Source organism: Babylonia areolata, chromosome 4 (assembly GCF_041734735.1).
Source record: "Babylonia areolata isolate BAREFJ2019XMU chromosome 4, ASM4173473v1, whole genome shotgun sequence".
Lineage (NCBI taxonomy): Eukaryota > Metazoa > Mollusca > Gastropoda > Neogastropoda > Buccinidae > Babylonia > Babylonia areolata.
This window is the reverse complement of record NC_134879.1, coordinates 46,062,261-46,077,721: the sequence shown is the minus strand read 5'-3', so window position 1 is coordinate 46,077,721 and position 15,461 is coordinate 46,062,261. Positions and strand designations below refer to the sequence as shown.

Sequence of the window (15,461 nt, the reverse complement as noted above, 5' to 3'; positions counted from 1 at the left end):
GTTCAGTGCATACACTTGATGTTGACAGCCTTGGCCAAAGGAATGATTCAGCGCTTGTAGCTTTTAGAGGCATTTGATTGGCTAAGGGCAGACCGGGCAAGACGGTTGTCTTTTCACCGTTAGCCGCACGAAATTTGGCCAAGCAGAGCAAAGTGATAGGCCTAGTTTGCATCAGTTTGACATGGTAAGTATATGTATCACCAGACATGGAATATAATACAAACTCCTCCTTTCTGTTTGCTTTGCACTCAGAAGTTCGGTTTCAGTTGTCCTGCCCAGATTTATTTATGACTTTTGAGTAATTAACAACACCCTTTACTTTTGAATCCATTAGTGGCAAATCATTGGGAGTGTTGTTGGTCTTGTAGGTGCATGGTTTGAATCCATGTAATGCTTGCAGGTCAAAGGTGAATTTTCTGACTTGTCAGGTGCACAACACTTTGTTTGTCTGTTTAAATCTCTTTGAATGTCAACACAGACGTGCATGTTTTCTTGTCATTATTCATTACATTGCAGGAGCAGGAACATCAGCATAAGGCTGAATAAATAAATAGACGCAGAGGTAATCACATGGAGAGTTGCACCAAAAACAACCAGTCAAGACAGCTTCCAGTCTTTAGTGCATCAGAAATAATACATTGATATCATAATAATCATAATGCAGAGGACATGTTGTTCGGAACTTCACTCTTCATCTCTCTCTCTGTTTCTCCTGGTACAGTGAGCTTCTCTCAACATAGCACCACATGACATAACACTAGCATTGTTAGAAACATTTCCATTTATCTCTGCAAAGCTTTAAGTACGAAGAAATTGTTTTCTTGTGATTACTGATGTGTAGTCTTTATCATTGTATCTTCTTAGTTTTCCTGATCATGATTACTGTAACTGGTTGTGTTTTCACATTCTCTCTTCATAGGAGGGGATGGGGGGGTAGAGGGGGTGGGGGGGGGGATGAGCCTTAAGTGAATAAGTCATCTTGGACTGCATGACATTAACCAACATCATTGTCACTTCTCTTGTTCTTCCGTGTTCTCATTACGCTCTGTTGCCAGCGTTACTCTCAGTTTAACTCCATGTGTTGCTTCTTGGCCGCGTGGCATGGCGGAAACTTTGCTGAACACACAGATGCCATCCAGTATGGGCAAACCATAGTTTAGAATGGTGAAGTGGACAAAATGTGGAACAGTTTTATGGTGGTATGTATTGTGACAATATTGTTTGGTTAGTTACTTAAGTTTTCTTGATGGTCCATATGAGGCTGTATAAAACCACCACTGATACAACGAAAGAAACAGTGAGTGAACGAGCTTGAAGTAAAAATGATGAGAATGACCTGCAGACTGAGAGAATTTCAGAGAAATAGTGTAAGTGTAGGACTGTGTAATTCCGCTGGTTTAATGAATATATCCTATTAAGACTTCTCAAAGCGCGTAAATCTAAACGTATGATGGATGGAACTTTTCCTTGGGGCTGATCATTTGGATAATGCTGATCATGATCAAACAAGTGGAAAAGATGTATGCTTATTTATATATTTAATTAGCTAGTTGGTTGTTTTATTTCTTTTCTTTTTTTATTCTTTTTTTTTATAATTGAATAATCTCAATTTGCAATAGCCCTTCTGTGAGATGCCTCTGTATTTCTTTCTGGGGGCACAGTTTACAGAAATCTTAGCACCAATATTTTATTATATTCAAGATGCAGAATCAAGTGTAATTTGTCAAATAATCCTCAGAGTCATTGTGGGCTATCTTTTATTTTATTTATTTATTTGTTGTTGTTTTTTTCATTTCTGAAAGGTGCTGACTTATGTCACTGGTTCACATTTTATGGAAACTTTCCTCCATTTAGCAATACAACCATTTTTGACAAGCGCTTGTGATGGTTTGGAAGTGTTTGCTAATTACCTCTGAACCTGCTCAGGCCAACTGAGCAGCTGATTGATGAACGATATTCTGTGTATTGCAACAGCATTCCGTTACTCCGACCGACAAGGTTTGATTCTGTTGAACTGACGAGGTTTTACCTTTTACGGTGTATAGTCGACTGGACAGTGTCAGTTCAGCTTCCCCACCATCCTATCCTCCCCTGTTGTGTACTGTCCTGTCCAGGTGGCTGGCTGGCTGTCTCACTGCCTGTTGGCGCAGTGCTGTGGTGTTCACTGGAGTGTGATGGCCTGTGTTGTGAAACCCAGCTGGCATGGAAAGCCTCGGTCGGCACTGTTGTCTTCCATGTCACAGGAACATAGGAGTCTTTGAAGGATGGAAAAGAAAAGCAGTGTAAGTGCTCGAAGGATGGAAAAGGAAAGCAGTGTAAGTGCTCGAAGGATGGAAAAGGAAAGCAGTGTAAGTGCTCGAAGGATGGAAAAGGAAAGCAGTGTAAGTGCTCGAAGGATGGAAATGGAAAGCAGTATAAGTGCTCGAAGGATGGAAAAGAAAAGCAGTGTAAGTGCTCGAAGGATGGAAAAGGAAAGCAGTGTAAGTGCTCGAAGGATGGAAAAGGAAAGCAGTGTAAGTGCTCGAGGGATGAAAATGGAAAGCAGTGTAAGTGCTCGAAGGATGGAAATGGAAAGCAGTGTAAGTGCTCGAAGGATGGAAAATGAAAGCAGTGTAAGTGCTCGAGGGATGAAAATGGAAAGCAGTGTAAGTGCTCGAAGGATGGAAATGGAAAGCAGTGTAAGTGCTTGAAGGAGAGAAAATTGAATCAGTTTAAGTCTTTGAAGGACTGAAAAGAAAACTGGTATAAGTGCTTGAAGGATGGACAAGGAAATCAGTATAAGTGTTTGATGGATGGAAAAGGAAATCAGCATAAGTGTTTGATGGATGGAAAAGAAAATCAGCATAAGTGTTTGATGGATGGAAAAGGAAATCAGCATAAGTGTTTGATGGATGGAAAAGGAAATCAGCATAAGTGTTTGATGGATGGAAAAGGAAATCAGCATAAGTGTTTGATGGATGGAAAAGGAAATCGGCATAAGTGCTTAAAGGACAGAAAAGGAAATCAGTACAAGTGCTTGAAAAAGGGAAATCAGTATAAGTGCTTGAAGGATGGACAAGAAAATCAGCGTGTTGGAAGGACAGAAATCAGTATAAGTATTTGAAGGACAGAAATCAGTATAAGTGTTTGAAAGGATAGAAATCAGTATAAGTGTTAAGGACAGAAAAGGGAATCAAAGTGCTTGATGCATAGAAAAGGAAATCGGGATGAGTGTTTTAACTCACTCAGTACGGCCAGTCCTCTCTTCTCCTCTACACAGACCCCTCAGATGTCCAGTGGGTGTCTGAATGACCCAACCTTTAGCTTCCGTCGTCAGAATTGTGGTATTCTTTGTCAACATTCACGTCTTCAGTATAAGAGCCTTCCGCTTGCAGTATTTTGATGATGGTAATTGGGGTGAAACGCTGTTAACGTCGTCTCTTTCGCCGTTCGTATGGAGAGAGTTAAGGACTGAAAATGAAAACAGTGCTTGAAGAATGGAAAAGGAAATCATTGTTAGTGCATGATGGGTGGAAAAGGAAATCAGTGTGTTTGAAGGACAGAAAAGGAAATCACTGAGGACCATGTTATCTATAGTTCCCTTACTTTTCTGGAAACAGTTGCTGCTGACACAGTTTCAGTTTCCCATTGAAGGGCTTTGGGACATCTCAGCAGACCTGATTCAGGCTTCTACAAGATGTATTCTGGCAAATATATTTTGTGTTCAAAGTTCAGTAAAAAAATAAAAAATAAAAAAGCCCATCACATCACAGATTTGATGTGTTTGTGACAATTTTCTTGGAAAGATGGATATGATTTGCTTTTATCCATTCAAGTCTTTGTTGGCTGTCGAAACATATAGGTTGTAGTTAGGTAGCCAGCTGGTCTTTCCATAGTGTTTTAGGTCTGTGGGTGGTGAAGTAGCTTAAGGATTGTGACTTCTGTTGTGTGCATTGGTCAGTTAATGACCTGTAATGGCAGGATACAAAGTTAATTGTTTGTAAGCTGGGGTTAGTTTTCCTTTGTGTGTGTGGGTTATTTTGTTTTATTTCATTTTATTTTTTATTTTTTTATTTTTTTAAATACCCGGTACTTTAAAAAGATATTTTTATAATCACCTGTCTGACTGATGGAACCTAATGCCATTTGCCTCATTCCTATTGCTCTGAATAATAACCATAATGATTTATTCTGTGGAGAGAGGTCTAATATCACTTTGACAAAATTTGTTTGGTTTTCATTCTTTCTTCTTTTTTTTTTCTTTTTTTTTTGCTCAGTTTGTGAAATATCGGTAATGGTCAGCCGACCAGTTGACTAGACTGATGAACTCTTCAGCAGACGTTAGGTTGAACAGGGGAGACAGATCTGACAACTGATGAGATATACTGAATACACAGAAGGTGTGAGGAAGATTTCTTCCACAGAATGGTGATTATGGTTTTTTTGAGTTACTTTGGAGCTTTCGCGGTTCTGGGAGAAAGTTGTTTCTGCTTCATTTTGGTTTGCAGGGGGTGTTGGAAGGGGGGGGGGTTATTTTTTAATTGCTTATTTTTTTTCTCAGTAGAAATGTCTTTTTCTCGTGGGAGAAATTTTAGGTTTTTTTTGGGTTTTTTTCATTTTGTTTTATTGTTGTTGTTTTTTGTAAATGTTTCTGTTTTTGTTTATTCCATTGTGGTCAGTTGAGCCCTGTGACAATTTGGTGGTTACCAACTTCAGTACTGTATTCTGATTTGTGGGCTGCAGCTCTCATGTCCACTTGCATACTTGCGAAGGTGGTCCCTTTTACCCTGCCATGTAGGCAACCATACACCATTTTCTGGGGGGTAGCACAATGCTCGGCCTGTTATTTATCAAGCAATTCGGTGTTTTTCAACTGCAGCGTTGCTCTCCCAGAACATGATCATCCTGTTATTGATGGTATCAACTGACTGGATCTTATTTCACAACAGTATTGCTGTCACGGTGTATGGTTTTCTTTCCAACAATTTGGTGTTTTCTAACAATGGCATCAAGAGTTGCTGTGGTTGAATGAGTGAGTCGTTGGACTTCTGATCCACTGTTTACCAGTAATCAGAGTTTGAGGCTACGTTTCAGCATAGTGTTCTGTCCTTGGTAAAGGCAATTTACTGCGGGGTTTTTTCCTCACTCCGTTCAGGTGTGTACAAGGGTCATTCAATAAATAAGGTGAATTTTTCGGTATAAGGACTTCTAATACAGATAGAAGCTTACTTTTTTCTTTTTTTTTTCAACGTAGTCTCCCAGCACTGTCACACACTTTTCCCATCTGTGCACAAGCTTCCGTATTCCCTCAGCGTAAAAATCTTTGGACTGATGTCTCAGCCAGTCGCTCACAACACTTTTGACTTCATCGTCACTTTCAAACTTTGTGCCTCTCGTGAACGCTTTCAAGGGACCAAACAGGTGAAAGTCTGAAGGGGCAAGGTCTGGGCTGTAAGGGGGATGAGGGAGCAGTTCCCAGCCCAGCTCGTTGATGGTCTGCACCGTTCAGGCTGCTGTGTGAGGCCTTGCATCTTTGGCACCCACCGGCAGCTGGCCTTCGAGTAGCCAAGGTCATCATGGACAATTTTGTGTGCTGTCCCAACAGATAAGCTCAAAGTCCTTGCAATGTCATCCACTGTCACCCTTCTGTCAGACTGAATGAGGTCATTGACTGATTCGATCACCTTAGGAGACCTCACTTCTGTAGGCCTTCCAGGCCTGTCTTCATCCTCAACACTGCTCCGTCCTTCTTTAAACAATTTAGCCCACTTGTAGACATTTTTTCGGCTGAAACATGTGGCACCATACACAGTTGACATTCTCCTATGAATTTCAACTGGTTTGCACCCTTCAGCAACCAAAAACTTGATAACTGACCGCTGTTCAATCCTGGAGCATGCTTCTTGGTCGGCCATCTTTGTTAATCGCCAAAACTCTCAAAGTTTTTTTTTAATCTGCAAAACAAATTAAATCCATGTGAAAAAGAAGTAAAAGAAAAAAAAAGTGAGCTTCTATCTGTATTAGAAGTCCTTATACCGAAAAATTCACCTTATTTATTGAATGACCCTCGTATTTATTTGACCGTAAGTCGTTAAGATGGCAGGAAGAAAAGATTGGGCAGTGCCTTGCTATGCCTTGCCCAAGACACTGAATATAAAGTCACGGCACTGATGGTCATGATTGGCTATGGGACATTTGACCTAAACTTTGAACCTTGGGACATTTGAGCTAAACTTTGAACCTGGGACATTGGACCTAACTACAGCATTACTTTTCCCAGTGTACGATTTCCAGACTTTGAGAACCGAGAGGTTTATAGAAAATGAATACTGAAATAACTGTTTGTTGTTGATGTGAAATTTGTCGCATGTTTTGAATTCAACTTTTCGCAATTTATTTTGGAGGAAAGTGTTGAAATGTAATGATTGTGTGGTCTGTGAGTTACCCAAATTATGTTTTGAACTTTGAAGGATGATTTGAATGGGTTATATCAAATAATTATGTAGTGGTTTGTGAGTTTATGAAATCATGTTCCTAAATTTGAAGGATGATTTGAACATGTAATATTAACAAATATGTGTTTGAATTTGTGAGTAATCAAGTGAACAGTCATGTCTGAAGATTTTTCTAAATATTATGTTTATTCACTGTATTTTGGAGTATTGTGCAATCAACAATATCACACACACACACACACACACACGCACATTGTTACCAGACTCTCTGGTTGTCATGGAGTTGTAGGTGATTGCCATGTATTGTGATACAGGGGAAGAAGAAGAAGAGGAGGAGGAGGAGAGGTAGTGATTGGGTGTAGTAGTGATGGGTGTTTGTGCCTTTGTCCCACCTTCACAGTTTATAACACTGACACCTTTCTTTTTTTTTTTTTCCCCTGTGAGAACTGTACATAACATTCTCTGTACAATTTGTCGCATACTCAAGATATCCCACTGCCCTGCCTTGGTGCTTGTCACAAGTGTTGTGTGTGCATGATGCTGGGACCAGGAACGAAGGACTGTTGTGCTAGGAATCCCGGCTTCGTTGTTAAGTCAGCGGCTAACAAACGTGTACACGCATTTGTTCGGGTCAAGTCTGGCAGATTTATATTTCGTCTTCAGCCCTTCAGTTAAGAAAGTAAAACTGATGGAGAATATTTGTCACTGTATTGTGTCAGTGCATGGTGTGATCCTGAGAAAGTTATTGTTGTGAATCATGGGGCTGTGTTTGGGCTTGTTTGATTGGGTGGGTGTCTGTTGCAAGTCCCATAATTGGTGAAGATTGAGAGAGAAGGCTTGTCATTTTGGTTACTTCGTTACTTATTTCATAACTTGTTTCGCAATGATATGTAAGTCACAAGCACCACATACACATACACTTGATATGTACACATACACAAGCACATTTGCACACCTGGGTATGCACATGCATGTCGTATAACATGCCGACGTTCAATAAAGAGATGTAGTACCAGATACAGATGGTATCTCATCTTAAGGTTTGCTCGGGGCCCATGGTATATTACAGGGTGAACTCCATCAGGAAGTCAGGGTGGATTTCACAGTTATATCTGTAACTGCTTTGATTAAGGTCACCTCCATCAAGCTGAACATGTCTTCTTCTTTATGGTTTTCAAGAACTAATTCCTTGCTCATTATCTGCTTTCATTAAGGTCACATCCATCAAGGTGAACACGTCTTCTTTATGTTTTTCAAGAGCTAATTCCTTGCTCATTAACTGCTTTCATTAAGGTCACATCCATCAAGGTGAACATGTCTTCATGTTTTTCAAGAACTAATTCCTTGCTCATTATCTGCTTTCATTAAGGTCACTTCCATCAAGCTGAGCACGTCTTCTTCTTTATGGTTTTCAAGAGCTAATTCCTTGCTCATTAACTTGGTCGGCGAGGCTCTAAGCACCATAATTTCATTTCATTTCATTTGCTCATTAACTGCTTTCATTTAGGTCACGTCCATCAAGGTGAAAACGTTTTTTTCTTATGGTTTTCAAGAGCTAATTCCTTGCTCATTAACTGCTTTGATTAAGGTCACGTCCATCAAGTTAAAACCGTCTTCTTTCTCATGGTTTAAGAGCTAAGTCCTTGCTTATATTTGGCAGGTGAGTGTAAGGGAGATACTGCTTACTAAAGAAATTGATTGTGTTTATGTTGTAATTATTCACTATTTTCTCTTCATTTCACATTTTTCTTTTTTTTGTTGTTGAGAAAAAAAAGTGTGTGGAAATCTTGTTTTGTGTTTACCCCACCTTCCAGTTAGGCATTATGAAGACTTGCTCAGGTTGTGTATGTGTACGGCTTGTCACTTGCATGAATCATAGTTGCTTCTGGCTGGAACAGTTGCATGGTCAAGTTCAGTCTATAATTTTATTAAGGATAACCCAGTGTTAACTATCCAAACCATGTGTACACTTTTATTTGATATGGTCCAGTTTTAGTTTCTGTTTATGGTGCCAGTGCAGGAGTGTTTCAGACTCACTAGTTCTCCTGAGATTATGGAAATATGGATACACACACACACACGCACGCACACGCACGCACACACACACACGCACACACACATGCACACGCATACACACACATACACACACATACATGCACACACACACATATTCATATTCAAGCAGAGATGCTCCGAGAGAAGCATCAGTTTTATACATACTTTCAAACCAAAAAATGAAGAATATGCAGTCACATGAAACAGACTGTATGCTTTTATACTTGTGATGAATGAAATCAAGACAGAATTGTTGCTCTATTCATGTCAGGCAGTGAAAGCTGAGAATTGTAATCTACCATGGGATTTGGATTTAGAAAGACTCAGTGGCTGATAATATTACTTCCATTTTACTACCTCGACCAAGTGGGCTTAAATATTATTACTGCTGCTCCAACAACTTTATTCGCTCAGACGAAAAAATGGTTGCTAACAGTCTGTCTGTCTCCCCCTCTCTTTCTCTCTTTACCTCTCTCTGTCTCTCACTCACTTTTTTCTCTCTCTCATCCTGTCTCTGTCTCTGTCTCCCCCCCTCTCTCTCTCTCTCTGATCAGATTCCACAATACACACACACACACACACACACACACACACACACACACACACACAAACAAACAAAACAGAACTGACTAATACAACTCAGAGCTGACGGAATCAAAGAATAATTTTACAGATAGATGATGTTTTGAATGAATGTTAATTTCACTCGTTCGGCATTGTTGGAATTAATAAGTGTGATAAGAAATTATTTCTTTGGCTTTGCTTGCTCTTTTTAATGTTATAATGTTCGAAAACCACCCCATGTACGTCTGTTGGGTTTGATGGTTTGATGCAGTAGTGTGGAAAACATGACCAAAGTCTTTTTCTTTTTTCTTTCTTTTTTTTTTCTTTTTTTTTTTTTAATGTTTCACTGGTGCTAAATCTAGACAAAAAGAATATAATGACTACCAAGTTAAACCGATCTCTCAGTCAAAGAAGGCTACTCACCTGCGTAGCTTTTGTCGGCGATCCAGCCGGTTTCTTCAGCACAACTGCTGGGTGGAGAACTAGCAACTTTGCGCATCACCGATAGATAAAAAAGAATGTTGCAAATTTATCTTAGAGATGGATGTTTGCGTAATGATTGTCTTTTGGGGGAAAGGGAGGATTGTTAGCAGGAATGAAAAAGAGTTTTTGATAAGTGTGGATAGTTTCAGTTGTTTGGAAACGTTGCAGGGCTTTCAATACTGATTTGATTTATTGTGACTTCCGTTGTTGGTGAAGTGAGTTTTACAGTCATAGCAAAACTTCATTCTTCTCCTTTTTCTTTCTTTTCCTGTTCCTTAACCTCCCATTCTGTATCTGTGTGAGAGAAAGATCAGGCATGTGCTCCTCTTTTTTGTGTGTTCAGAACAGAGGTGGTGTAGCATACTGGGGGTGGGATCAGCCTGCATGTTTTGACACCGCTTTGAAACTGAATGACGGGCGCAATAGCCAAGTGGTTAAAGCGTTGGACTGTCAATCTGAGGGTCCCGGGTTCGAATCACGGTGACGGCGCCTGGTGGGTAAAGGGTGGAGATTTTTACGATATCCCAGGTCAACATATGTGCAGACCTGCTAGTGCCTGAACCCCCTTCATGTGTATATGCAAGCAGAAGATCAGATACGCACGTTAAAGATCCTGTAATCCATGTCGGCGTTCCATGGGTTATGGAAGCAAGAACATACCCAGCATGCACACCCCCGAAAACGGAGTATGGCTGCCTACATGGCGGGGTAAAAACAGTCATATACGTAAAAGCCCACTCGTGTCTATACGAGTGAATGCAGAAGAAGAAGAAGAAACTGAATCAGTCTGCAGCATATTCAGGTATTATCTTGAAGTCAGTCACCAGTATTTTGGAGACACTGTCCCCCACCCCTACCTCTAGTGTGGTGTTATCCCATGTGAAGAGTCTTTTGTGCACTGCTGTTATCTAGTCTACCTCTGTCCTCCATTTGTGTGTGTCTGTATTTTTGTGTGTGCCTCTGTGTGTTTGTGTGTGCCTCAGTGTGTGTGTGTGTGTGTGTGTGTGTGTGTGTGTGTGTTTGGTAGAGTGTATAGCAATAACCAAATGAAAAATGAACATGAATGTGAGCCTTTGGTCCAATATTGCTGACCAAACTTTAAAGTACAATATATATAAATAAAAAAAGATTGGGTTTTTTTCTGAAGAAAAATGATTCCAGATATTTTGAAAGTCTGTTTTGGCAAGAGACATGTACAATGAAGGTGCAATGACGATGATGAAATTTGAAATGTACTACTCAGAAAGGAAAATAAGTGCGTATGATGATCTTTCCAGCCAACCATGACCTTGGATGTTTATTTGATAAACACATGTTCTGCTTGTCATGCTACTGGTAATGATAAAACTGAAGAAAGGGATTCTTTAGAATAGATACAGACATAGTAATGGTACAAATAAAAACAGAACTCACAAAACTGATTCTTTACAACAGACAGGCATGGTAATGCTACTAGTAAAAAAAACAAAAACAAAATTAGAGAAACAGATTCTTCATAATAAAAACTAAAAACTCTTGACAGTAAGCCTACTTATTATTGTTTGCTTGTTGTTGATTTTTTTTTTTTCAGACAATTTTTTTTACCATTTCAGGAACATTTTGTAACACAGTTGATAATTTTGTCAGGAAAGGCAGTCAGGGTTGCTGAAATATACTGTCTGTTCTGGCTGTTAGCCTTTTATTCATGACTTAAAATGATTGAACTTCCAACCTGTGAGGACACACTCTGTGTGGCACTATGATCTGATCTGAAAAGAAGATTGATGAAAAGCATTTACAGGTTCCCCTTTGCTGTATGTGTTTTGCGTGTTCATAAAAGGGTCACAATGACTTCAGACTTGAGAAAAGTTTGTATTAGTTACTTTGTTGTTGCTGTCTTTTCCCATTTTACAGGTAAAAGATGACATTGATATTTGATCAGAGGCTGTAAGGGGAGTGCTGTTTTTTGCCCTGATTAATATGCTGAAAGGGATTTGATGTGGTGAGGAATGTCTAGGTTTGAACTGTGCTCATGCCAGCAATGTAACCTTGAATTAACAAAGACTTGCTTTACTACAGGATTTAATAATTCAGATATGGACAGATTGGAACAATGTATGTCCAAAAATGGATACGAAATGATGAAATGAGATTGTCTTCGCTTTTTGGATTTAGTGAGATTGATTGCACTTTTTTTTTCTTTGTTTTGATGTACACAAATGTGTTTTTTGTTTACTATGTATGATTGTCCTTCAAGTAAAAGAATGGTTCTGAACAAAGTTGAATTGTGGTGTTGTTTTTTGGGGTTTGGTTGAGAGTGTGTGGTTCTACAGCTGGCACTGCACTGGGTGAAATCTGACTGTGCAGCTGTTGTTTTCATGTATTTATCATTTTATTTGTTTTGGTGTGTTTTTCTTTGGTGGTGGTTACATGGAGGGTACTGCCCCATTATTCAACATTTCAGAGGTATTACTCCCACTTTACTCATTCTGAATCTCAAATAAACTGCTGCATCCACAGTTTCAACACCAGCCACCCACATGCAGATAGGTGTCATCGTGTTAGGTTACCATGTGACATTCTACCTTTAGAAAACAAATTTGATTATCATTATCATTCTTATTTTTTGTTGTCATTTTGCTTTCCAGGTTGACCTTTTCAGAAGCATTTTTGATTGAAGTGAATTCCAGTCGTCATTTTGAATATTACTTAAATTTTGGTTGGTTCAGTGAGGCCTGTTGTGATGAAGTGTGGCTAACACCATCAGAAACTGTGGGACAGATCAGACAGAAATCACAGCTGAAAATTGCAATCACCATTTCAGTGTCATATCCAGGTGCACACACACACTCACTCACACACACACACACACACACACACACACACACACATACACACAAGCTGATACTATCATGTTTTGCATAGAAATGAAATACTAGACCAAAGGCAAGGCAAGGCAAGGCAATAAGTTTGTTTCATGTACCCACTGTGGCACTGTACATAAAATGAACAAAATGTTTGCTGCACATTCGAAGACAAATGTTTATCTGAACATACATTCAGTAAAAGAGACCAGTCAGGCTGATATATTGAAACCATTTTTGTAAACAGCCAAAATTGCCTTAGGATATGGGTATGGGTAGATTGGAGGGTGTTTAGACTGTGTATACTGGTGTGTATCACTAAATCTGTGCATGCGAGATATTTTTTTGATACTTTTTTTCTCTAACCCATACAAAATTCTTTGATCATGTATTGTGGCCTAGAGGTAACACACCATCCAAGGATGCAAGAGGATCTGAGCGCACTGGTTTGAATCCCACAGTCACCAGTATTTTCTCCCACTCTTCTAGACCTTGAGTTGTGGTCTGGACACTAGTCATTTGGATGAGACGATACATCAAGGTCTTGTGTGCAGCATGCACTTTGTACATGTAAAAGAACCCATGTCAACAAAAGGGCTGCCCCATACAAAATTCTGTAGAAGAAATCCACTTTGATAGGAAAACATATAACATTCAGGCAGAAAATAAAAGGGGGGCGTTGTCAGTGTAGTGACATGTTCTCTGTGGGGAGGGAGGACAGCCTGAATTTCACATAGAGAAATCTGCTGTGACAAAAGATTAAACAATGCAATGCAGTGCAATACAATGCAATGCAGTACAATACAATACAATACAATAATGCTAATCATGGACAGTTACTTTGTGATTCATTAATTTTTTCGATCAGTTCTTACAGATGTCTGGGTTTCTTGTTGCTTCAGTGCAGATTGTTTAATGTGCATCTCTCTGACTTGTGGTCGTGTGAGTGCGTGCACACTGTTGTATGGGTGATTGTATGAGCATGCCTCCATGTGTGTGTTTGTAGTGTGTGTTTGTGTGCATGTGTGTGTGTGTGTGTGTGTGACCAGCAGGTACGTAGTCTGGTGGGAGCTCAGTGATGTGTGGTTCCTGCACACAGTGCATTGTGTTTAGCTTGTGTGTGTGTGTGTGTGTGTGTAAGAGATGGATTGTATTGAAATGGGTAACAAATCTGTTGAAATGAATCTGCTGGTACAGACTCAGATCTGTTCATGAACAATCACTGTCATTATAGTTTTAAAAGAAACAGTAATGCTAGAATAGATGAACTGATACAGCTGCCATTGTCTGTGAAATCTCACTCATGAATAAACTCCAGACTTTGGCCTTAGGTAAGTGTCACTCACATCACTAACTCATGATATACTTTTTATTCTTTGATGAGGTAAAACTTTTATAATGAATTGACCAGCATGTAGACTGAAATGGTGGGGTAAATAAACAAAACGGTAATACACATAAAATGTTAATGTATGTCTGAGCGTGTATGTGTGCGTGCCAGAAATCTAATTGAATGACACAGGAAACAAATGATGAGCATTTAATGGCAGCCGTCAGTTGACTGTACCCAGGCCTGTTGTGCAAATGACCCTGTGTTTGTATAGCACTTAGAGCTTGTCTCCAACCGAGGATAGGTGCTATATAAGTATCCATATTATTATACCTGACAAGTGTACGTGTATTTGTGTGTGTGTGTAGGGTGTATCTTGTGCCTTTTTTCTGTGATTATTCATATCTGCAATTTGTAGTTTTGTATTGGTGGATACCACTTCTGTGTCCACAAGTGCTGTTATTTTGTATAATGCACCACTGTATATGTAGTTTCATGTGAGGCGCTCAGAGCCCATCTATGGGGAGTCTGCACCATATAAGTACAATATGTTGTTATAAGCACATTATGTTATCATCATTATCATGTGTTGGTGTGCAGATCCCACCCCCCTGGAAGCCAGACGTGGAGAGTCCCTGGGACACCAAGTACATCCCTGACGAGTTTGCCCAGGAGTCACTGCAGATGACCCCCAACCGTGGCGCCCACCTCATGACCGACCACCTCAACCCCATCCACGAGGACCCGCAGCTGCCCTATTTTGAGAAGTTTTCCTACCACGGATCGGGTCGATCTTACGGCGGCGGGGGGTATTTGTCTGCCAGTGCGCACACCAGTAGTGAACTGTTTTAGGTTCAGAGTTACGTCGGCAGGGTGAGCGGTACATGTGTAGTTCTTGTTGACCTTGTCATTGATTTTTGCTTTGAAACGGGATTTTGCAGGATATCCCCCCCATCTTTGGTTTTTGTGTCCCACATTTCTGGGAGCATTGTTGGCTGGGGTTTTTTTTGGGGGGAGGGTGGGGGGGGGGGGGTGTTTGTTCACAATAGAAATGGCAGGGGAGGAGGCATCATGAGTCTGTGAGTTATCCCTTGATAATTTTTGGTTTTGTAAGCCTGTTAGAATATATAATTGTGTTAGTTATATTTATGTTGAGTTTTTGTTGGTTTTTTGTCTTTTTTTCTAGGTTTACCTCCATGAATGTGACTGTACTTGTGCCCTATTTTCTTTTCCAAGTATTATATATATGTATTGCTCGGCTTAGAGATTAACTTACAGTTGGGTGAACAGCAAAGTGAGAGCTGTATGATCAATGGTTTCCCCACTGCAATGAGGAGTCATTAATGGCTTAGTCTTTTGTGAAGGACTATGACTCTCAAACTAGGAGGCAAGATTGCACTGGCTCAAAATCCTGCATCCTTTTGGGCTGGTTGGTCTTTGGGAACCATCCCAACGCTGACTGTCCTGAAACCCTCTTGGCTGAGGGAATGGGTTTGTAACTTTGGTAAGGCTCTCTCCGCTATAATCAAATACTATCCCAGATAGTCGTGGCAGCAGTTGCCTCCTCTGCTGTCCTGACAGTCTTAGTTAGACATGGCTATCATACTATACTATATCTGTCTATCTATATTCTTTTAAGTTTATACAGGACTGGTATTTACAGTGTCTCTCTCTTGATTAGGCTCTGTGTGTGGTGGGCTGGGCTGATAGCAACAAAAGACAGAGACAGGCATGATGAGAGGTATGTATCTT

General features: G+C 40.0%; 1 protein-coding gene across 1 annotated transcript in view; it reads left to right on the top strand.

Annotated features, from left to right (window-relative positions):
• LOC143281228 (RAC-gamma serine/threonine-protein kinase-like) overlaps positions 1–14,697 on the top strand; it is a 37,063-nt gene extending 22,366 nt beyond the window's left edge. The window contains exon 12 of the mRNA XM_076586321.1: positions 14,310–14,697. Coding sequence (XP_076442436.1) covers positions 14,310–14,561 — 252 coding nt within the window. The 3' untranslated portion in view covers positions 14,562–14,697. The remainder of the gene's footprint in view (positions 1–14,309) is intronic.
• The last annotated feature ends 764 nt before the right edge of the window (positions 14,698–15,461 follow it).